General features: G+C 36.5%; 1 protein-coding gene across 1 annotated transcript; it reads right to left on the bottom strand.

Annotated features, from left to right (window-relative positions):
• Positions 1-9356: 9356 nt before the first annotated feature.
• LOC127946852 (N-acylneuraminate cytidylyltransferase B-like) lies at positions 9357-23962 on the bottom strand. Its single transcript, XM_052543675.1, has 8 exons — positions 23503-23962; positions 21385-21527; positions 20570-20725; positions 20307-20440; positions 13567-13661; positions 13321-13492; positions 12580-12745; positions 9357-10065 (listed from the first exon to the last, which is right to left on the bottom strand). Exons 1-8 carry the CDS (start codon positions 23694-23696, stop codon positions 9851-9853), a joined length of 1275 nt encoding a protein of 424 aa, XP_052399635.1. The 5' UTR covers positions 23697-23962; the 3' UTR covers positions 9357-9850.
• Between the last annotated feature and the right edge of the window lie 1839 nt (positions 23963-25801).

Raw genomic sequence — 25801 nt, 5'->3', positions numbered from 1 at the left:
AGGGATAAGTGCAATTGGACGGCAATCACTGAAGCAGGAAGCAGATGGCTTCTTCGGGACTGGAATGATGGTGGTAGCTTTGAAGCATGAGGAAGCAACAGACTGACTAAGCGAGATGTTGAAAATGATTGTGAAGACGTAAGTGAGTTTCAATGCACAGTCTCTCATTACACGCCCAGGAATGTTGTCAAGACCCAGGAATTTGCATACGTTGATCCTGCTGGTGTATGCAAACGATGTAGTATATGATGACCTGGCAACGGGGTATTCCAGAAACCATCTGACATACCAGGTATGTATAAGGGTAAGTGAATAGATAAACTCAGCTTTCAATTTAAAAAAAAATAAAGTAACTCACAGCATCTTATTCACTGAACATAACCTGCTCTGAAGTTATGTTTCAGGGTTATTTTAACTCAGCACTAGGGTTGTAATGATATTCCGGTATGACAATATACCGTGATATAAACATTTATGATTATCATACCATGTACATTTGCTTATCTATGGTATTGAGAGAAATGAAGATGCGGAAATTTCAGCAGTGGATAAATGGATTTGCAGAACTAAAAATTGCTTGCAGTACTCTGCTACTAAACCAAAAAAAATGGCAATCCATATACAACTATGATCAGCTGTTCCTTTATCTTGGCTGAGCTTTCAACGTTGTTACAGAAAAGGTGAGAAAGCTACATGACCTGCGGTGCGCTTGCGGCATTCTGAAAAGTTTAGATGTCTTTAACACTTTAGACGGACAATTTCACTTAAGCCAAGAAGCAAATATATTTATCAAGAATAAGGAGGTTGGGTTCCTTCAACTGTAGTCCATTCTTGTAAAAATGGCTTATATAGATAAGATAATTGTAAAAAAAAAAAAAAATGCAAAATTGTATTTTGCCAGATTTTATAGTGTAAACATATTCAAAGTGCGAATAAGAACAACTTCGAGTGGGATGTCAGGTGTGCAAAAAAAAAAAAAAAACACACTTTTTAAACACTTTTAAACTACTGATCTTGGCATGGCGACCAAAAATGTAAAAACATAAAACTACTCACTCATTTTAGTTGCATTCTCCAGGCCTTTCTTTCGGCAAATTCACCCACGATGAACGTGGTGTTTAATTCACGGCTTTAATTCAATCGCCAGTCCCAATAGTCTGTTTTGCAACATGGTGCTCCGCAAAAAAAAACAAAAAATGAGTTTCAGTTTTGAAAATGAGCGCTCCGCTGAAACAACAGTAACAGGGATGGTAAGAAAGAGAAATAAAATGGTGCACATGTCACTGAAGCTAGATGTGATAGAATTGTTTTCAACCATCAAAAATTGGCCAGATCTTGAACTGTTTTCTTCCCAGAGATTTGTCTTTTAAAGGCGGCATGGAATACGATCAAATGTTGTGGAAGGGCTGGAGACAAGTCTTGGATGTATCTCTCCACTAACCTCTGTGCCCCTTCTTATATCGCACTCTTCTCCTCAGTTGCAAGTATACATGGCTGGATCACTCTAAACAAATCGGCAACTGTTCGCAAAACTGGAAATCGCAGACTCAGCTGGGAAATTATAATGTCTAGGCAAGCGTTAAAAACATTTACCTTGAAGTAACTTTCAGCATCAGCCAAACGTTCATCATGACAGAATTCAGCAAAATGGCGCTTTGCTCTTCTAATTATTTCCTTTTCAAAGATTTGTTTCACTCCCCCACTTTTCAGCCATGAATTGTGCGGTTGCTTTTGCCTCTTCTAAATTTTCCCTGAACCTTGTCAACTCCACGATGGCAGAGTCGAGTAATTCTGTAGCTTTAAGAAGATCAGCATCCTTTGCCTGTAGCATTTGTGAAATGACATTGATCTGTTCCAAGACTTCACTTTAAATTTTTCCATCAGCTTTATCAAAGCCATAGACTCGTTGCGCTCATCTGTCTTTTTACTGGTAAGCGTAATTTTGGCCAGGGCCTTCAACACGTCAATATATCTGTATCTGAGTCCAGACACGGCATCAGCAGTTTTTTCAGTGTGACATCAGCACCCGGAGTGGATTTTTCAGTAATTTCAACCAATACATTCCACCTCTTTATGCTGTGTGCAAAAACACATATCATTTTTCCATGGCGTTGTAAACTTTGTCAGCTCGATTATTGATTTAACGGAATCACTGAGGACCAGATTTAAATTATGGGCAGCACAGTGTACATTAGTGGCATTTGGTTGTCTCTCCTTTATGCTTGCCTGAACTCCCGTGTATGTTCGCAGCCCCATCAAATCCTTGGCCATGGCATTTTTTCATATCAAGACCCTTTTTCTCAACCAAACATAAAATTAAATTGGCTAATGTACCAGCGGATGAGTCAGGCATTTGCTGGAATCCCAGAAAAGACTCATTGATTTTCACAGCCATTGCAGCACCCTGGCTATCTCTCTCTAGGGTTACATAATGAAAGATTTGACTCATCTGATCCACTTTAGATACACCTTGAGTCATATCCATGATCACAGAGAAAAACGGCGCAGTTTAAATCTCACTGATCTTCTTTCTGGACAGACTCAGAGACCACACCAATCAGTTCATTTTGGATTTCTGGGCTGAGATACTTAACGGAACCAGCAGGGCGACTGAGCAGCTCCTTCAAATATGGATCATACTTGGCCAGTAGGTCGATGATGGAGAGAAAATTACCTTTATTTACACTTTAAGTGTTTCGAAGTGTTCACGAAATGAAAGGATGTTTGATGCCAGAATTAAAGTGACATTAACGATGCGGTCTAGAACCTGCCTCCAAAAATTAACTTGTTGACGGATTTGCTGTTCTGACGCCTCGTCGATATTTCCATGCAGACGCCACTGATCATAAACACTGCAAGCTGCTACATGGCACTCTGCGCCTTCAAGCTGGACAATTTTTTTTTGACAAGGTCTGCCATGTCATGTCTTTACTCTATCTGTTGGATAACCAAGTGACATATTTCCCAACAAATATCCAACTTTTGGCTTGTCTGCGACTGCTTCTTCGCTCCCCGTCTCTCTGCACCTCATCAAGCTGTCAGCTGCATTGTTGTTCTCATCCAAAGACGTGCAACTGCTATTAGCTGACAAAAACTTCCCTCTCACCTTCAACGTCGTCCTTCGCACTAACGTTAGGCTGGCAAAAAAAAAAAAACTGTTTATTTTGGGTTGTTTGTGTGTAGTGACTAACTTTTCCACCTTCTCTTTTCTCTTTAAGGCCCCACTTTCTATATTTATATTTGTCCATCCTTAATGTTCACATAGATAGCAGCTATAGTAAGCTCTCACACTGTTTTTTTTTTCAATTTTTTTCAATCAACATGCTACTTCTTTTCTCGCCGATATGGTAGGAATGTGGAGGTTGTTAACTGTGACAAGATAATTGACAGACCAGTTTTATGTGACAGGGTGCGTGTAACTGTGTGACAGGGTGTTTTGTTAAAGACACAACTGTATGATGTGATAGTATGTCCCAAAGTTTGACTACTCTTCTACTACACACTCAAAAGTGTGTATTTTTTCTTCACCAAAAAAAAGTACATACTTTAAGGGCATAAGGGTAGGCAGATCGGGATTCAACAAATGAAATATATATATAAATATATATATATATATATAATTTAAATATTATTTCAGTATGTTTTACAAGAAAATACTTGTGACGAGTGGGGCTGTTTAGTCAACCTTCTAAACACTTTCTGTTTCAAAGTCAAGGTTGTCGACTATTAATTTATCATTGAATTTATTTAATTATTGTTTAATTATTGGATAATTATTTAAAGATTAATTAACTATTGATGTACAAATAAATCGTGCAGCCATAAAATCAGCATGTGTAATTGAACAACAGACCTTAATTAGGTTACATGCCATACTAAATTTGACATGGATGAAAACAAGGCTGTGTGGGAAAGACTTTCATAATGGTATGCACTGTATAAAGGTCCAAGATCATGTACATTTCACATTTCATTTCAAGGCATTTTGTAAGCTGAACAATCAGTATTTTGTTGAACTATAGTAGATTCCATTGAACGCTCTGTTTTCAGTCCATCACAGCCTCGTTTTCATTCCTGTCAAAAATTAAATATGGCGCTGCCCTGATTAAGGTCTATTGAGGATTAAAATTGAAATTTTAATCATATGAAAGCTTGAAATTCAACTACTTTTCAACTACTCACATTGCCTTTGAGAGTATAAACATTTATTTAGCTAATGTACACCAAATGTGTGTGTGAGCTAGAACTGTGTGTAAAAGTAAAAGGAAACAGCAGTAGATCCAGTTTCACACCTGAAAATGTAAATATTATAAATAAGCATAAATCATTAAATAGGGCCTACAAATAGAAACGCAGTACCTCAAAAGTTTATGTAAAGTATTACCAAATGTAAGTAATGATTAAATATTGATCTTAGAAAACTCATCTTTGTAGATATACTTGATTAAGTTATATCCTTATATTTTCGATTTCTGACAAGTTTAGCATTTTTTGAATCTGTGAAAATGTATAAAGCAGTAAGTTCTCAAAATCCCAGCAATAAATAATTATGCAGATTAATTATGGTTTTATCTTTTATTGTTGCTGGTGGATCTATGCATACCTCTATTATTAGTCCCTTTTAATTATTTGTCATATGATGATTGAAAGCCTATCTTTCAGTAGTATGTTATTTTTGTTTATCGTCTGTATCACCTGGAAGATGGATCTGCGCTGATTGAAGATAATTGGTAGAAAAGAATGGGTTGAGAATGAACACTAAACTAAATGTCATGCAAGTTCAAACATCTGCAGTTCTCTGTGAACCGAAACCACTTTGTTCACCCGTATGACAGGACTTTGTTTGTTAAATACAAAGAAATTAAATGAAGTGGAGAGGACAGTGAACTCTGAAACTGCCTGAAGCGAAGAGCGTGATATCTTCACATCTAAATTCCACAAATTATTAGAACAAACTATAAATAAAACACAACCTTTGAAGTAAAATGTACTTCAGTACTTGCTGAAAGAAATGTTAGTGTAAAAAAATATATTTTAAAACTGTACTTTACACGTGTCTCAATAACCACTTAAAGCAGCAACATTCACAAGCACAAAATGGACATGGCGGCACTGATGATGGCTTGGTAAGAACAAAGAAATCTTTCAGCTTAAAACTTAATTTATTAATTCAATGCATTCCAAGCCATTTCTTTATAATTATTTGTGAAATATGCTTATCAGTTTCTGAGTGAAAATTGATTGACTTTGATTTTGTTTGAATTGAAAAATCATTGAAATTGATTTTCATTCTGTTCTGGCTTGTCCAAAACCATGAGTTCATCTTTAGGAAACAATGTAAAATATCCCGGATATTCAAATTTGGACTAACAACATCAAATTCACACTTTAAACCAATGTTTGCACACTGTGCTCTTGGAGGCATTCCAACACACAGCCTTGGATGTTTTTCGTGAGAGGATACATTTAGGTGTGTTTTATTAAAATTTGCATATTGTTGTGCCTAAGGAACAGGGTCAGAAAACTCTTAATTCCAATTGCACTCACTGCGACAGTTAGATCAATATAATTCCTTCTCAATAGTCCACGTCTAAGACAAAACTCAAACACTTGATCTTTTGTTGAATCACTTGACTTTACATGATCTTTTTCCAGTACATATCAGCTGAGAGAGAGAGAGAGAAAGGAACAATGTCATGTTTGGAAACCAAGAAGTCACTTTGCCCCAAAATATTACTTGACTCTTTCTAAAAATTTACATTTAATTCACTGTGTTACTTTCCATTGTTTTGTAATTCAGTGTGGGGTTAACATTCAACTTCTGATAAACCAGATTTATTTCATTTATGTAACGCAGTAAAACACTGTTTAAAAAAAAAAAAAAAAAAAAACTCTTAAAAAACAAAACAAAAACAGGGTTATTTTTTCCTAGAAGCAAAATCTTTTCACGTTTAAAACACTTTAGAAATGGATGACCAAACAATCCGGTATCATGAGACTATTCAAATATTTTTCAAAGTTGTACAGTAAATAAAGCAACGATTCAAAAATTAATGTTATTTGTAATTATTTCTGAGTGAAAAGTGAAAAATGATTCACCCCCTTAGTTCAGTGATATTACTGTTTAGGGAAAATTGTATATTTAGAGTGATATGACTTGCATGATATACAGATACTTATTTTTTGTTCAATTTAATTTCTGAGTGAAAATATTTTCTACAGCAATTGTTTTCAGTGTAGGTGTGTAAAGGTCATGTTTTTTCACTGCAGGCTGTTTCAAAGATCATCAAGTTCATTTTAGTATTATAAAACAGAAATTCTTGTCATATTGACAAACAAAGCGGTATCCACACACACACACATACACAAACAAAAACCTGTTTGGACATGCATGACATGTATGACTTTCACGTTTAATGTTAACCACACACGCAGTGACTGGAACTGAACAAGCCAGTTTTGTGTACATTAGTAAAACAAGTATAACAGAAGTTTGAACTTCACTAGAATGATTTGCCCATCCTTGTCTCCCAACAATAAATACTGTTCATTTGTAGTGGACAGACATAACCTCTGCTATAATTAAAAAAAAAAAAAAAAAAATTGCTATTGAAAAAGCCTGACAATATCTGTCAAACTAATTTTTTAGACCATGTGACACTGAAACGATCGTTAGCTTTATGAATTATCCAATAAACATTCTGAGCCACAAGGAGCATGAACGCTCTAACACTTGTTCTCTCTTTCACATCAACCCTTCCAAAATAGCACTTTCTTCTAAAACTTATTTACTTTCAACTTCTAAGTTAATAAAAATAAAACAAAAAGTACAGTGTACAAATCAAAAGTTTTGGTCCTGTTCTTAAGAAAGATCTTTTTTTTTTTTCATAGAGTTTTCTCATCTCACAACTGTGAATTTATGTATTGTTATTGTGCCAGTGTACACTGAAACATGTGGTGCAGAAACTAATTTCTAGTAAATTTCATAAATAACATTAAATTAAACATTAATTTTGAAACAAAAAGTACTTCAGTAATTGGTAAATTTCTTTTTTTTTTTTTACAGTGTAAATGATCTGTATGAAGAATTTCACCATAGCACAGAAACTGCACTTAAAATTACAAATGACCTGCTACTTGCGTCAGATCAAGGCTGCATCTCATTGTTCGTTTTACTTGATCTTAGTGCTGCATTCGACACCATAGATCATGACATACTCATAGATCGATTACAAAACTATACAGGTATTCAAGGGAAGGCTCTAAGATGGTTTAGATCCTACCTGTCCGATCGTTACCATTTTGTTTACTTAAATGGGGAGTCATCTCATTTATCATCAGTAAAATATGGAGTGCCACAAGGATCCGTCCTAGGTCCCCTTCTATTTTCAATATACATGTTGCCCCTTGGTAATATTATTAGAAAATATGCCATTAGTTTCCACTGTTATGCTGATGATACTCAGCTATATATCTCAGACCAGACCAGATGAAACTTCCCAATTATCTAAGCTAACAGAGTGTGTTAAAAATGTTAAAGATTGGATGACCAATAATTTTCTCCTATTAAATTCGGATAAGACAGAGATATTAATTATTGGACCAAAAAACAGTACACAGAAACTTGTAGATTACAATCTGCAACTAGACGGATGTACTGTTACTTCCTCTACAGTCAGAAATCTGGGTGTTATTTTAGACAGCAACTTGTCTTTTGAAAATCAAATATGTTATCTGTTTCTGATGCAGAAAAGCTAGTTCATGCATTCATGACCTCTAGACTGGACTTTTGTAATGCACTTCTAGGTGGTTGTCCTGCTTCGTCAATAAACAAGCTACAGGTAGTCCAAAATGCAGCAGCTAGAGTCCTTACAAGGTCAAGAAGATATGATCATATTACCCCAATTTTACAGTCACTGTACTGGCTACCTATTAAGTTCCGTATCAGATACAAATTATCATTACTTACCTATAAGGCCCTAAATGGTTTAGCTACTGCGTACCTAACTAGCCTTCTACCACGTTACAATCCATCACGCTCCCTAAGGTCACAAAACGCTGGACTTTTGGTAGTTCCTAGGATAGCAACGTCCACTAAAGGAGGTAGAGCTTTTTCACATTTGGCTCCCAAACTGGAATAGCCTTCCTGATAATGTTCGGGGTTCAGACACACTCTCTCCGTTTAAATCTAGATTAAAAACACATCTCTTTTGCCAAGCATTAGAATAATGTATCTCTTAAATTGTGACTGCAGTTGTGTCTGATCAAATGTGCATTCTTATTCATTAGCTTTGGTTAAACTAATTCATTTTACTATGTTGGATCAGCAGCTATGCTAATGATGTCTCTTTTTGTTTCTATGTTTGGTAACTAGGATTTACACAAGCTCCAGTCTGGATCCAGAACACCTGAGAAGAGATGATGCTGACCCTCAGAGGACCTCGGATGATGCTAACTCTGAATCAACAAACTGAACTAACAAATATTGCTACAAGTGTGACTGTATCATATAATATCTGCTGTTAATAATGTTCACCGTCTGGCTGACTACGTCTTGTATTAATTTTTCCAAAAATCCTGTCATATGTACACAAACTGACAGTCGCCACTTATAAGCTACTACTAAATATTGTATAAACTTAATTTTCTGTAAAGCTGCTTTGTAACTTGAAGGGAATTGAATTAATAAAAAAATCCCAGAACCCCAAAAATCTCATAAAACTGTACTTTACACGTGTCTTAATAGCCACTTAAAGCAGTGACATTCACAAGCACAAAATGGAATTGGGGTCACTGCTGGTGCCATTGTATACTGTTGAAAAAAAAAAGAAAAAGAAAAAAAATGCATGAGAATTTAAAGACTCAATGCTTTACTCAAAATGAATGACTCCATTTTTCAAACTTCATCTATTTGTATCTGTGAGCAAATAATCAGCTAATTCGGAACTAAAATTTGTGGGTCAAATATCCCCTAAAAAAAATAAGATAAAATAAAGGAGTTCATAATTTCCCATATTTAATGTTTAAAGAGGTTTTCTGATTTTATATGAATCTAACATTTTTTCCATAGTGTTGAATTTTTAGAAATTGCATGGAAACCAACAGGAGGATTAAAGCTTCATTTCACAGAAAATAACTAATGTATGCCTGTAGAATAAACACGATATTATGATTATAGTCATAACCCCACCATAATAGTGTTTTAAATAATAATAATTCCCTCTAACCAAATTCCTACTAGTAAAAATGCAATTACAGGAAATGCAATTAAATTGAAACAGTTCTTGCATGCTATTCTTCATCACATTGTAACAATAGATTTTTGAGAAATTTCAAATAAATAATAAAATAAAAATAACAGTTACATTATAAGAAGATCAGAAGAACAGTTTAAACAATATAATTTATATGTAATATCATTATTATGTAACATTATCAGGTAAATCACTTTAATGTAATTTAATGCATTATTGCTGAAGCTATATATATATATTAGGCAAGTACATAAATAATCATAATCACACCTTGCACATTCAATTTGTCTTTCTTCATTTCAAAAATGAATTCTTCAATTAAAATGAGGATGATTCCTTACTTCAGTTACTAACATCCTTACATCATTTACTAAATTGTGAGGAGACAGTATAAGATTAAATATAAATACATAATGATTGGTGATAAGTAAATGAATATTGCATTTGAAAGAACATGTAAATATATAAAGATCAAGCAGGGTTTCTCAACCCTCTCCTATAGTACCACCAAGTTAGATTCAATGTCATGTGATTATAGCGACCCAAACTGACTGTTAGGGTTATTTTGTAAAGAAATAGGAAATAGGAACTGGAATCTAGAAATTGGCCCTGTCAATGTTCTCCTGGTGCACCGGCATCAAGCTCTTTTTCTTCAGCATCAGTATGTACTCGGCAAATTCACGAACTGCTCCGTTTCCGGCGGGTCTCTGACACATATATTTGGCTGCGATGAGATCCGCCACGGGTGCGTCAGACGGGACGCCGTTCAGTCCCACCTGAGACAGGATCTCTCTGTCTTCAGACTCTGAACCTGTGAGGGACAATAACACATGCTGCTCACCACAAATTCTGATCATTTTACAGGCTCCAGTGGTTCCTGGTTTCTTTACCAAACAAACCTGCTACCTCACAGCGTTATTAATAATAATAAAAAAGAGCTCCAATTTGTTTTAGTGATTACTTTATTTCTAAGTGAATTTGGCACTCAGCAATAGAATAAATTGTTCATAAAACATTATAAATCTCAGGAGTAAGACTGATATGATTCAGATAAAAACTTAATTTTTAAACTTAAAAAAACAAATAACATATTGCTTGTTATATTTAGATATGTTTGCTTGAAGTAGATAAGTACATTTTTCCCCAATGAAAATCTTTCACACATGGAAAATAAATTAATACACAAACCCTTTGGTTGTTTATTTTATTAAAAAATAAAATATTGATTTTTTTTTTTTTTTTTTGTGGTGCCTCCCCTGACTCTGAAGTTTTAGCTTGGAACTAATTTTACGCAACATTTAGATTCATTTTGACTTTGGATTAATGATTTTCAAATAAATCATTGGAAATGTCAAATAAGTAGTGCAACAGATGAAAGAATACCTTGAATATTTGAAAACTCATAAAACTTGGGAGACATTTGTTTAACTGAACTGTCTCTTGAAAATTCAGAAGAGAATTAACTAATTTGAATCATTTTTTCTTTTTTTTACATATCTGCTGATGTGTATATTTGCTGTACATATCTTTATATAGGCCTATGCAAGTTGTTATAACAGCAAAATGTCACTAATTATACAGTATTGTTCAAAATAATAGCAGTACAATGTGACTAACCAGAATAATCAAGGTTTTTCGTATATTTTTTTATTGCTACGTGGCAAACAAGTTACCAGTAGGTTCAGTAGATTCTCAGAAAACAAATGAGACCCAGCATTCATGATATGCACGCTCTTAAGGCTGTGCAATTGGGCAATTAGTTGAATTAGTTGAAAGGGGTGTGTTCAAAAAAATAGCAGTGTGGCATTCAATCACTGAGGTCATCAATTTTGTGAAGAAACAGGTGTGAATCAAGTGGCCCCTATTTAAGGATGAAGCCAACACTTGTTGAACATGCATTTGAAAGCTGAGGAAAATGGGTCGTTTAAGACATTGTTCAGAAGAACAGCGTACTTTGATTAAAAAGTTGATTAGAGAGGGGAAAACCTATAAAGAGGTGCAAAAACTGATAGGCTGTTCAGCTAAGATGATCTCCAATGCCTTAAAATGGAGAGCAAAACCAGAGAGACGTGGAAGAAAACGGAAGACATCCATCAAAATGGATAGAAGAATAACCAGAATGGCAAAGGCTCAGCCAATGATCACCTCCAGGATGATCAAAGACAGTCTGGAGTTACCTGTAAGTACTGTGACAGTTAGAAGACGTCTGTGTGAAGCTAATCTATTTTCAAGAATCCCCCGCAAAGTCCCTCTGTTAAAAAAAAGGCATGTGCAGAAGAAGTTACAATTTGCCAAAGAACACATCAACTGGCCTAAAGAGAAATGGAGGAACATTTTGTGGAACGGTTGAGAGTAAAATTGTTCTTTTTGGGTCCAAGGGCCACAGGCAGTTTGTGAGACGACCCTCAAACTCTGAATTCAAGCCACAGTACACAGTGAAGACAGTGAAGCATGGAGGTGCAAGCATCATGATATGGGCATGTTTCTCCTACTATGGTGTTGGGCCTATTTATCGCATACCAGGGATCATGGATCAGTTTGCATATGTTAAAATACTTGAAGAGGTCATGTTGCCCTATGCTGAAGAGGACATGCCCTTGAAATGGTTGTTTCAACAAGACAATGATGCAAAACACACTAGTAAACGGGCAAAGTCTTGGTTCCAAACCAACAAAATTAATGTTATGGAGTGGCCAGCCCAATCTCCAGACCTTAATCCAATTGAGAACTTGTGGGGTGATATCAAAAATGCTGTTTCTGAAGCAAAACCAAGAAATGTGAATGAATTGTGGAATGTTGTTAAAGAATCATGGAGTGGAATAACAGCTGAGAGGTGCCACAAGTTGGTTGACTCCATGCCACACAGATGTCAAGCAGTTTTAAAAAACTGTGGTCATACAACTAAATATTAGTTTAGTGATTCACAGGATTGCTAAATCCCAGAAAAAAAAAAATGTTTGTACAAAATAGTTTTGAGTTTGTACAGTCAAAGGTAGACACTGCTATTTTTTTGAACACACCCCTTTCAACTAATTGCCCAATTGCACAGCCTTAAGAGCGTGCATATCATGAATGCTGGGTCTTGTTTGTTTTCTGAGAATCTAAGGAACCTACTGGTAACTTGTTTGCCACGTAGCAATAAAAAATATACTAAAAACCTTGATTATTCTGGTTAGTCACATTGTACTGCTATTATTTTGAACAATACTGTATATGGTTGGGAGAAAAGCTCATTTGAAACCTGAAACGAATTAGCAGTAGACATACCAAGCTTAAATTAGGTTGAGGATTTTTTTTAATAATCATATTGACATGACATACTCACCCATGAAGGCCACTTCATCCCAACACACTTTCTTCTCCATCATCAGCATCTCCATCTCAAACCCATTCTGATGCTCTACAAATTGAAGTCCACAGCCAATCAACTGGGCAACCTTCTCCAGGAGACCCCTGGACAGCGGCTCATTGATGTTGGATATGAGGATCACCTAAACACACAGAAGAACAAAAGTTAAGAATAATCTAACTAAAATCTGAAAGGAATAGTTTACTCAGAACTTGACATGTCACCCTCAGGCCAACCGAGATGTAGATGAGTTTATTTCTTAATGTAAAAAGATTTGGAGAAATTCAGCATTACATCACTTGCTCACCAGTGGATGGGTGCCGTCAGAATGAGAGTCCAAGTTTCTTACAAACACGCAGCTTTTCACTTTACAAGATATTAACTAATGGACAGGACTGGTGTGAATTACTTGTGGATTATTGTGATGTTTTTATCAGCTGTTTGGACTGTTGAACACATTTTCAGCTACTTTTTGTTTTTCTGGTTCTTAGTGAAATGTAACTGAAAATACTTATAGGCATCAGAATGAGAGTCCAAACAGCTGATAAAAACATCTCAATAATCCACAAGTAATCCACACCACTCCAGTCCATCAATAACGTCTAGTGAAATGAAAAGCTGCATGTTTGTAAGAAACTTGGACTCTCGTTCTGATGGCTCCCATTCACTGCTAGTTATACCATATCAAATTATGTTTACCAGCCCACACAACTGTACCTCTATATTGTCTCTCTGCAGCATCTGTATGCCTGCCACGTCTCGAGCATTGATGGCCACATGGTCCTCGCCTGAAACCGATGTGAATATTTGTCCGTTCGTCAAACAGCCAGACACTTTACACAGAAACAGCCTGACCGCCGCTTTCTCCTCTCGGCCAAAGTAGCCAAACCTGCAGGAAAGGGCAGCATTTCTATCTTCATTGATGCTTTCTGTCTGGACACAGAGTTTGTCTTAACAGCTCACCTCAGAACTCTCTGCTCAGCGACAGGCCAGTCGATGTCCACATCGATATCAACGCTGTACTCAGGCAGCATTTCATAGTAGGCCATCTTCTTCAACTAACACACAGAGAACATATCAAAATATCTGATGATGTTTCACACACAGGTCATTCTTACAAAAACAAATTTTAATTTAGTTCAGGTAATTTATCTCCAATAAAAGCTGATGGCACATTGTTAAAAATATAGTTCTTTATTGGCATTGATGGTTCCAGGAAGAAACTTTAACATCAGTGGAATCTTTCCATTCCATAAAAAGTTCCTCATAGTGTAAAAAATTCTCTAGACTTGTCATAGCGAGACTGGGACTTATTTATTAGTTGTGCTTTAATTTCAAAGGACAGAAAAAATTAAAATTAAAATTAAAATTAACAAACAAAAACAATCCAGGAACAGGGCAGTCTGGACGAATTCCACTTGGAAATCCACTGATGCAATGCCCAGATAAACTGACAGGGAGGTGGGGGCGCTGTTGAGGCGGGGAACTGGGGGCGCGCTGGGGTGCGGCAAAGAAGAGGAGCGACAGCGATCGGTGATCACGAGCACGGAAGGCTGAAGAGTAGCCCTGCCTGAAAGCAGGAGGAAGAGGGAAAAAACTAAACTAAAGGATGAAAACAAAACGGGCAAGATCTCTGTGCAGGCTAAACAAAAGGTGTGGTCAAAGCTGAGACATGAACAAGAACAACACGACGATCTGACAACAGACAGCACACATGAGGAGACTAAATAGAGAAGGAGTGATTGTCATGATGCAGAGCAGGTGATGGTGACCAATAACAAGATATTATTGAAACAAGAGGGCGGAGACGAAGGAACCACCACACTGCCGGTTGAAGTCCTCGATCAGCGACCGATCCAGAATATCCCGAGCTGGGACCCAACTCCTCTCATCCGGACCATATCCCTCCCAGTCCACCAGATACTGAAATCCCCGACCTCGACGTCTGACATCCAGCAACCTCCTGACAGTGAAGGCTGGGGAACCATTCACTAGACGGGGAGGGGAAGGGGGAGGGTTAGTAGCAGATGGGTAAAGGCGAGAATGAAAAACAGGCTTGACCCGAGAAACATGAAAGACTGGGTGTACCCGACCAAGTATGGGAGGTAACTTGAGCTTTACCACCACCGGACTCAATACCTTGGTGATCTGATATGGACCCATGAAGCTGGGGGCTAACTTGCGAGAAGCCACCTGGAGAGCAGTGGCGGTTTCTCCATTAGGGCGATTGGGCGACGCACCACCAAAGGAAAGTGAGGGATTTTTTTTTTCTTTTACATTCAACCAGTGTTACGCTAGCTTTCACTATTCTAGACTGTTTTTGCTGCCTCTAAATAGTCAAATCAGCGTCGAGTCGCGTTCTGTGTAGTACCGCCCCTGTAGTACCGCCCCTTTTTGGGGCGATTTCTGTCAAACTGTGAATCGCCCAGAGTGCTCTCATAGACTTCCATTCAAAGATCTTTTTTTTCGAACTGCAGCCACTGCAATGCAATCTCAATGAGTTCCGGGAGGGCTAGCCCTAACGTGCTTTCGTCATCGTGCGTAACCTTAACTTGTGCAACTACTGGTGGAAACAGTGACATCCAATAATATTTTAAAAATATTTTTAATTTTAACAACAAGGAAACAACTGTTTCGGCTCTTGAAGAGCCGACTGCCTGCACCAGAGGACTCTTCTCAAGAGGCCAGCCTTTCTCGCGGTGTTGGTCCCGCTTTCGCATTCACCTTACACTTGTGACTTTTGAGCTTGTTTGGTAGATTCCCAATTTAGAAATGGGGTCCCCCAATCACAATATTCCCAATCGCGTCTCACTAGGTAACTGTAATAATGAACCAGGTAAATTAAAGATTGATTTTGATGATCTACTGGTTGAACGCCTCCAGAGAGACTGGAGCAAGAAGGTCAAACGAGAAAAGAAGAAAGACAAATGTCGAGAAAAACAGAAGATGAGATCAACTGGCAGAAAAATGTTTCTAAGATAAGAAGAATAATTCAACTGATGCGAAAACAAGAAGACATGAACAAGAAGATAATAAAAATGATGAGAGAAATGATTAACTTGATTAAGTTGTTTAATGTTAATTTGGAGTTGCAGTCTCTGGCAAATAATATCGAGGCCTTGAGATTGCAAACCTCTGTTGCAAGACCAGAAAAACCTTAAAAGGTAACAATGAGATATACAATTTGTTAGACATCAAGAGGCGGTAATACGAAATGTATGATGTTAACATTTGCTCAACAGTTGAAACTGTCACGTACGCCAGTTGAGACTGTCATGTATGCTTGCTTTTTGCTGATATAATAATGAGTGTGCAAGGAAATGCATCTTGCAATATGAATTGCAGGATGGACTTTCTTACCAAAAATTGTATTTTAATGTGTTTTATCTGATGATCAACACAACGAGGAGGATGCTGTGCAGTTTGGCAATAGCTACTTAGCCTATGCCTTATGATTTTGCAGTAGCTTAGAGAAAGATTAATTTGCTTTAATGGAAAGAAAATAAAGCAGCAATTACTTAATGTATGTGTGCTGAAGAGGGGTTGTCAAAAAAGGAAATGTCATACTTCTTGTATCCATAGCAACCTGACTGTGAGTGTGTGCGTGTATGCGGATGTGTTTTTCACCAAAAGAAAGATATATTTTTTCACATCCCCTGCTGCATCTCGGGGTGAAGACTTACGTTTTTCCTTTTTGTTATTATTTTGCTTATGAGTTTTTGTTTAAAATAAAGCGAAACCATGTACAATGGTGATGCGTTTAAAACTTTTAAACAAGTCTCTGAGTAATTTATTATGAGTAAAGTTATTATTTTAGTTGGTTCCTGATCCTGTATTACGAAGCTCTGCAGCGGCGAAGACTCAACTGAGCTGATCTGGTTCTGGTGGGAAGAAATGCAGAACTCTCTATTGCCACAGAGAAGACATCAAAGGTATGAACAATGGTTTAAATCACCTTTGCTGGTTGGAAACAAAGATGTTTTGAGAGAGCATCTGTATATTTCTTTAGTCAGATAAAATTTACACAACAAGCTCTCCGTATAATATTGCGCTGATCCCCTGGCTCACCTGTTCTCTAGCTAACACCAGACTGTGTCAGCTTCAGGCGAGTATTCAGGCAGAATTATTCCTTATCTGTTATTCTTTTTTTAAGCCATTATCCGAGCCATTCCGAATAAGGTATTCGGCTTCAGGCACAACCCTAATTATTACATTACATATTTTATTTTTACATGTAACATAGATAAGGTCATAGAAAGTAACAGCTCCACGCAATATTGTAATTCTAAAATTCACGTCGTACTTGCAGACACTTTGTATGCATTATGGTTAGTGCATGCTGGAGTAGTCGATTGTTTCCAACAGCGCTCGACTAGTCTATGCAAGAACTAGTATAATATGACAAACAAATTCGCTGTATTTATGTGCGCATGCCCAGTAGAGCCAAATGTTACCATCTAGCCTTGCTACGCGCATTTGTCATATCCCGAGCTTTGCATGTGTGTGTGCACTGTGCCAAGGCATCAGTCATTTTAATTTTTGACCACAGATATAATGTCAGCAAAAGCAGTTTTAAGTAAATAAAATGAAAATAAAGTACATAAAAATAATTTGACTTTACAGCTCCAAACTCTGATCCCAGGGTCGGACTGGGGGTAAAACTAGTACTCATTACCAGGGCCCCAAAGGAAGAGAGGGCCCTTGAAAAGTATGAATCCGAAATATATTTTATTTTACCTGGATATTTTCATGGGTGGGGGACATGGGGGCCCATCAGGACTGCCTTTGCATAGGGCCCGGGATCTTGTGTAATGCCCCTGTTACAGTAGCTTCAACCCTAATTATACACACTTGAACCAGCCAATCAAGCTCTTACTAGACACACTAGAATATTCCAGATAGGTGTGATGAGGCCAGTTGGAGCTAAACTTTTCAGGACATTAGCCTACCAGGATGTAGTTTGGAGACCCCTGTCCTACAGGGTTGTTACTTTGCACATGCTTTTTGATCATTACAAATAATAATGTAAAATTATTTTCTTAGAATAGGAGATATGCTGTCTCTCGCATCACATACATTATCAGTAATTAAGTATGTGGTCTTGAAGAGGACCCTTTTTTCTCTCATTTGGACTCGGTCTTGTCTTGGACTCGAAACTTTTGGACTTGATTTGGACTCGAAACTCTTTGGACTCGGTCTTGACTCGGTCTTGACTAGTCCTGGACTTGGACTTGACTTGAACTCGACAAAGCTGGACTTGACTACAGCTCTACCGACAACACATCGGTGGTCTCTTATATTAACCACCAGGGAGGTCTGCTTTCGCTCCCCTTGTACAAGCTGCCGCACCACATCCTTGTGTGGTCCCAGGTCTCACTCAGAGCAGTGTATATTCCTGGGAAATTAAATATGGAACAGACGTCTGTTGCTAGAAGCCACGTTCTGGCCGGGCCGAGTATGGTTCGCAGGTCTGGTCTCGCTCCTCGACGGCTCTCCATGGGAGATACCGATCAAGACAGACCTACTCTCACAGGTGCAGGGCACAATAATTCACCCTCGCCCGGAGTTGTGGAAGCTGTGGGTGTGGCCCCTGAGGGTGCAGCCGGCACTTGCTGTTACTAGAAGCTGACGCCAGCCGCGCAGCGCAGAGCGTGCTTTTATAGCTTCCTGGTCGTTTACGTAACCCCGCCCGTGACGTCATGCTCTTCCATTGGACTGATTACACATGGTATTCAGAGTTGCTCATGCTAGACGTGTTCCCCGTAGTGCTTCGACACAGTTACATGCGTAACCTAGAGACGTTTTTTCAATCTATAGCTGCGCCGAACAGAGCAAAACATCAGAGAGTGTGGGCACGCATCCAATACCAATACGTCTTCGCAGCGTTCACCTTCAGCCCTCTTCCAACAAAAATAATCCAACTAACATCCATGAAAACAAACTTTAGAAAAGATCATGATTTATTTTAATTTATTTTTTAAAATGTAAAACATATTATTGTGTATTTCGGCATTATATTATGCAGCATGCACAGAAATGATTAAAGACAAACATCATTGTCTGAAAGCACTAAATGGCACATACAGAAACATCATGTGAAGTTATTTTGTTTTGTATTATTAAATATAATTTTGTATTAAGTAATAATGAATCATTAGTGTATCATGATACATATATTAGAGTAAGAGTAGAGTAAAGGGATTTGTGATTTTCTTTAGTAGCGCCGTAACTGATTTATAGAAGTTGCAAATTGATAATTAATGTTGCTATTGTTAATAAATAGAAATAAAAATAGAGTAAGAGTAGAGTAAAGGGATTTTTGATTTTCTTTAAGTAACTGATTCATAGAAGTGGCAAATTGATAATTAATGTTGTTATTTTTAATAAATAGAAATAAAAATAGAACAGATTAAACATATTGCCAATAGACAATTACATTAATGCATTTTTTGTTTTTATTCTTAATGAATATTAGCTGGTTAGTTAAATGATTTGAAATGAATTTTTCAGGTGATGACTTGATGTATAACTAACCGTATTGTTAAAAGGGCTATATTTCATTGTAGATGGATATACAACATTTTTTCTTGTCGTGCGGCAAATGAGCAGCAGTCAGGTGAGAACAGAACGTAGACAGCCTCTCACAGACAATACCACTGTGTTCCCAAGATTCATTGCAGCCACTGAACCCTTATGTTGTTTTAATTGTCTGCCAATTTCCATGTAAATTTCATAAGAAAAAGCAGTGGTATCATCAAAGGATAAACATGAATGTCCTAATAATGGATCAGGAAGTCTTTTAAAAATAAATAAATAAATAAATAAAAAAAAAAAAATCTACATTCCCAACTCAAAATCTTTTAGTGACTGGTCACATTTTCATTTTTACAGTGTTGTATATGGCTCAGTCAGTACTCCTACTCCCATATATTGAATACAGGGAATACAATATTTTGATTGCAATAAGGTTAGTAGTATACAACCCTGCCCTTATAGTCAAAAAATATTTTTTTAATCATACCCTTATCGGGGGCTGAGCCCCCCTAAAATGAAAATCTTAGAAAGGCCCCTGCATTAGACAATCACAGGAAGGTGTGTTTGATTAGGTTTAGAGATAAACTCTGCAGGAAAGTTTATGTCGGGAGCCAGATTTGAGGATCACTGATCTACACCATCACTGCAAAAGCTGAAAACCTTTAATGTGTATTTATTCATGTCTTGACATTTGATTTTTGTTCATTATAATAATTTATTACACATATTATGAAATGATCATAACATCAATGATTTTTAAATATTTTTTCTAAGATAGTGTTAAAATCAACTCAAAATAATTCAATTTTATTTTTATTTTATTTTTTAATAAGGTTCAAACTAAAAATAAAAAAATATATATATTTTTGTGGCACCTCTGAAATTTTACATTTGTAGTGCTTAACAACTTTTTAGTATTTTCAATGTTTTTAACTTCAAAAAAAAAATCAAGGGACATGCATTCTTTTCAGAAAATTTATATTATTTATTATATATTTTGATTTTATTTATTTATTATTAGCTAGATCAATTTGTGTGTTGGTTTGCTTAACCCCCTAAAAAGCTATATATATATTTAGTCTGAGTCAGAATATTCTATAGTTTTTCACCTTTATTTCACATGAGAACTCAAGGTACAGGTTTGTCATCATATTTTCACAATGCCCCACCTGTTTAAGCCCGTTTTCCCAAGCCTTTCTTGTACTAAAATAGAAAGAGCCGTTTTCGTAGAGTTCTCCAGGCCAATCTTGTCGTCGAGGCCTGCGTGCCACGTCAAGGTTCGGAGATGTCAGATTCTTACCATCTAATTACAGTGATCAAGAAGAATTGTGTGTCAAAAATGTCAAATGGAATTACTGGCCAAGTAACAAAATAAACATTTCATACAAAGCAAAAAATTTGCAACTGTTTCCTTATGAGATATTTTTGATACCTTTCTTATCCGTCTTTTCCCAGCGAAACTGGTGTCTGCGAACCACCGAAAACACATAGTCACAGCCCTGTTCAGTGATCATCTGCAGGGCTTCTCTGATGTGATGAGGGTGAAGACATGGAGACGTGGCCTGAATATGACAGACGATGTCCACCTCTAAAACACCGCCAGAACATAAAGAGCCAAGACATTAAAATGTAGAATTTTCTGGGCCCTTAAATCTCTCAAATGTTGCCATTTTTTTATGTTTGTAATTGCTTTATATTATTGTTCTCCCTCTTTAAGTTACACAGATTCATACTATTTATTTCATACATTTCAACATTATATTAACATTATTATTATTATTTTTAATTTTGTATGTAAAACAAAGATTATTTGAGTATTTCTTACAAATCAAAACAAAAATGTCTTGGTCTACTTAAAAATTCATATTTTATTCAATGTGTTACTAGCCATTACTTTGTTAATTTAATTAATTTGTTAAATTTACTAGCAACATTTTTCCTTTTCCTAAAATCTTTAAAATTATATATTATACCATTCCAGTTCTTATAAAGTACATGAATTGCAAATGTAAAATTTGACTGTACATTGTAAGCTAACATGTTTTTATCATGGAATCATGTTCATATTCATTTTGTATTAGTAAAATAGTATTATTATTCATTCCGCAATTTTTATTGTAAAATAATATTATGTATTTTCATAATGATGTTATGATAAGATTTAAGTATTATCTGCTAAGAAAACATTGTAAGGTTACCTCATCTATATGTCAGCAATTTTGAGAGACATAAAAACGACTGTCTCACCGGGTCTCACTCGGATGAACTCCTGGATGGTCTCCAGTGAACTGGACGAATCTTTGGACACTTCAGGACTGCGCCGATGAACTTTTGCGCCCCAGACTCTTGCGACGCGCTCGATCTCATCATGATCCGTGGAAACCCACACACTGCCAGACATAACATCACAAATTTTACTTTCTTTCTTTCTTGTTGAAAACATTTTACTATATAGCGTATTTTACTTACAAAACGACAAAATAAACTAAAATACTTTTAAAATCTTATTTTAAAAGAATAAATCAGTTTTCATTTCATTACAAGACATTTGAACAGAGTAGCCTACAGACAGTGAATGTTCATTTTCTTACACATTACTGCAACCTGCAAAATTTGACTGGTTGACTTAGGTAAGAAAACTTATTTTGTTATCACTGGGCTAGTAAGAAGAACGCATGTAGTGGCAGGGACGGACTGGAAATAAAAAACGGCCCTGGACTTTTACTAAACCCGGCCCAAAGCAATCGGCGCCCGGAAACTAGACTGTCTGTGCCATCTTTGTGTACTGTTGATTTAAACACTCAACTTAAACACTCTCTGTACTGTCAGGTATTTTGTCTTCTTCTGAGGGCTGATTGACACAAAAAAAAAAAAAAAAAAATAGTATGTGACTATCTGACTTGGGGCACTTAAAAGTAATTTAAAGTTGAGCTTGAGTGAGTGTCTTTCTCTGCTCTTGGTCTAAGCTCAACCTGGATAAACAAATTATGAAATGGATAAAAAAAAAAAAAACTGGATTTATTCCAAGATAACATGGAATAGATTATATAATATGCTGTTATAACAGCATATTATACAATCTATTCCATGTTGTCTTAAAATGAATTTATTAATTAAAAATCTTAATTAATTTATGCAGTAATTAATCTTACTGCACAAATAAATACCACATCTAAATGAAAATACACTATTACAAATGTAACTTATGTATTCAAAATCTTCAAAGTTTGTTTTTTAAGTAAAACCACAAAATATTTCTTAATATTAGCTACTGCATGTGGCATTTTAAAGCTAAAATGTTGAAGTTTAGCTGTTTTAACTACTGTAATCATTAAATTAGCACTTTTTTATTATTTGGCTGGTCCTTCGACTTAATAAAAATTTATTTGACATGACCCGAGAGAAATTAACCAAGAGAAAACATTACCGTCTAGCGGCGAGAGGGCTGTAAATGCCACTTACAATCCAGTGTGATTTGTATGTTTTTTTCCTCGTGATGGCGTATTTTTGGACTTATGCGACTTATACTAAGGTTCGACTTATAGTCTGAATGAGGTGACAGCATGAGACCCCACTTTAAATGGAGGAAAACAATTACAACAATGAATGTGGGCAATCACGGAAAATTAATTTTAAATATGAAAACCAAATAAAGTAAATATCAGCAGGTCTGAGGCTCCCATCGGCAGGAACAAAATGGAGTCTGGTTTTACAAGAGCACACACACAAACACACACCAAAGTGCACTCAGATCACACTACCACACACTTGAAGTGATACACACTGCATGAAGAACCACCACCATAGGGAAGATTTAGGAAGGACAGCATGAGATCACCACCACCACAAGAGGGAATATCAGTTCACCAGTGGGACCCAAAGGTCCTGCAGACAAACAAAAATCAATAATAATTGCATTGATTAAATTCAAATCAATGTGCAGATTAATGTAGATGATGATTACTCAATTATGATATGTAGAATCTAATTAATTTTTATTAGTACTATGTACACTTTAGGAAGTTTAGCTTTTTCAAAACAACTCAATATTTTTGTTTTAGGTTATACTTAATTATGTGCTGTTTTCTATTAAAATCTACTCATATTAAATGAATAACCATTAAGGGTCTCATTTTACTCAATACCAAACCTTGTGAAATTTAATTAATAATATTGCTTGTAATCTGTTGACTCATTTTTATCGAGTAGATATGTTTTTTTTTCTTACAGTGTGTCCTTTCATGAGCATTTCACTTATTTTCAATGTTTTTTATACATAAAAGTCAAAGTAGCGAACAACAAACTCATATTCAAGCCATCATTAAAGAAAATAAAAATAAGAAAATAAGAATAAAATATAGTTGCCTGTCAACGACTTCTGAATCCAAGGCAGCTCTCAGAACCCAGGCGATGAGAGGAACACCGGCCAGATTCTTGATGTTCTTCAGAGGGATTCCTTTACTGCCACCGCGGGCCAGAATCAGAGCCGCCCGGTGAGGCTTTCGGGCGGACGGGTCACAGACACCTGAGATCACCTCGTCGATCATGTTACTCTCCATCGCCGCGGAAATAACACAAACACTGCTCTTTATACGGACTGGACACTCGTATATGAGAATAAATTCTTTAATTGATAAGATTATTAATTTGAGAGATGAAATGCTGAAGTTTAATCAAACAAAGGCTTTATACGGGTCTCTCTGAATCGTAAATAAACGTCACGAGCAAACGCTGCGCTACTTTTATGTGTCTCGTATCACTCTGCGATCTCTGAGACATTCATCTAAACTCGAGAAACGCAATGACAACGTGTGCTGAATTACAACAGTCACTCAGAGTGAGCAAACAGCTCTTGATAGATGTCCAAAAGCTACTATCCAGATAACGCGAGAGGAGGAGGAGGAACACCTGTAAGTGACACAACGAGCGAAAAGAAGACAAGCTTCTTGTGATCTATCTTTCTAGGCGGAATCTTTATAATAATGTAATAAAGCCTGGCGTATGAAATTACAGAAATGTAACTTTTTTGTTTTTTTAATGCAAAAATGTAAAACACTTTTAAAATGTTTGAACGTGTTTTTAGATCGTATTGCGTCAGGCTTTTCTCGCTTATTTAGTAAGAAGATTCCATCATATAGCATAACAAACCACTTACATAAAATGCATGCAAATATCAGTTTTCACTCTATAGATTATTTCCCAATAACATGCCTAGATGATGCGACGGCATTGCGCCAGAACGCCCACCACACACCAGCTTACTGATGGATGGAGAAGAGACGGATATGAGGGATATTAGGAGACCATGATGGTCAGAGGCCAATGAGTGAATTTAGCCAGAATGTCAAGGTCACACTTCTACTCTTTTCCGAGAGAAAACATCGAAGGAAAACACGTAATGCAATGCAATACAACGATGATTTAAATGAACAAATCAATGTTCCTCAAAAGCTGACTTATTATATTTAATACTTACATTTTAACATAATTTTTTTCTAAAAATGAAGTACGGATAATCAAGTAAACTAAGTTGCTTCAGTCCAGTTAGTGTTTATCTTGAAATATGTATTACTGAAGTTATTAGACAATATTCTATCTATCTATCTATCTATCTATCTATCTATCTATCTATCTATCTATCTATCTATCTATCTATCTATCTATCTATCTATCTATCTTCTCAGGAATTTGTTTTTACAAAAGCTTTCACTCGTGCAGTATTCTTCCAATATATATCATTTATGTATGAATAAGAACACTTTTAGTACAAATATGCACCTTTAATGCTACTAGGTAATGAAGCCTTGGTAAATAAGATACAGCTGTGTTCCTTTATTAAAGCTTTTGTGACTGTATCTCTATTTTAAACAAAAGAAGGAAAGAGATTTTGTTAGACACCACCATTTATGTGCCATTTACACCACAGGAGAGCAGCAGTGTAACATGATCATTTTCTTTTACATGAAGCCGCCTGCAGTTTTTTGCAGGGTAACAGTAAGAAGACTTCATGTTATACATTGAATTTTTGTCTGGCATGCTGAAAACATCTACACATTTCCCTAACATATGCGTGCACAGATAGGCTAATAATACAAATGTTTAAAAATGAATCATCATAGATTTTTGCGCAGTTTCTTTCATCATATAAATCTATTAACAAGTTTTAGGAAAATATAATTTTCCCCCCTCAAATCATAATCTCATAACCTGGAAGGTTTTAAAGCTACAAGTTTTAGCTTTTCACTAAATAAAGGAGGTGGTTCAAAGACAAAATAGGAAAAGACAATCTGTTGGATTGGTAGAGTATCAGAGGCCTCGGGCTGTTAAGAAACTAATCAGCTCTTCAGATAGCAACGAGCAATTTATTTAGAGAAAACTGACGACATTCATTACTGGACCCACAACTAAGGACAGGGAACACTTTAAATACACATGACAAGACAGGATGACCAGAAACACAAAACATAGAATCACAGGGTTTCAGCATTCGTGGACCCATGTGGAGCAGGCAGACTATGAAAGCCATGGTGGAGCAGACAGCTCAGGAGGTCATGGCATAGCAGGGAGCTCGAGGAGCCATGGATGAGCAGGCAGACTAGGAGACTTTGACGGAGAAGATGGTTCAGGGAGCCATGGCGGAGCAGGGAGCTCGGGGGGCTATGGT

Source organism: Carassius gibelio, chromosome A25, assembly GCF_023724105.1.
Source record: "Carassius gibelio isolate Cgi1373 ecotype wild population from Czech Republic chromosome A25, carGib1.2-hapl.c, whole genome shotgun sequence".
NCBI lineage: Eukaryota > Metazoa > Chordata > Actinopteri > Cypriniformes > Cyprinidae > Carassius > Carassius gibelio.
This window is presented reverse-complemented; position numbering and strand designations above follow the sequence as displayed.

Coding starts and splice junctions, on each gene's coding strand:
- LOC127946852 (XM_052543675.1), bottom strand. CDS start 23,696: ATGGAGAGTAACATGATCGACGAGGTGATCTCAGGTGTCTGTGACCCG. Junction 20,441..20,569: donor GGAAAAGACGGATAAGAAAG/GTATCAAAAATA, acceptor CACTGTAATTAG/ATGGTAAGAATCTGACATCT. Junction 13,662..20,306: donor GGGAAAACGGGCTTAAACAG/GTGGGGCATTGT, acceptor TCTGTGTGTTAG/TTGAAGAAGATGGCCTACTA.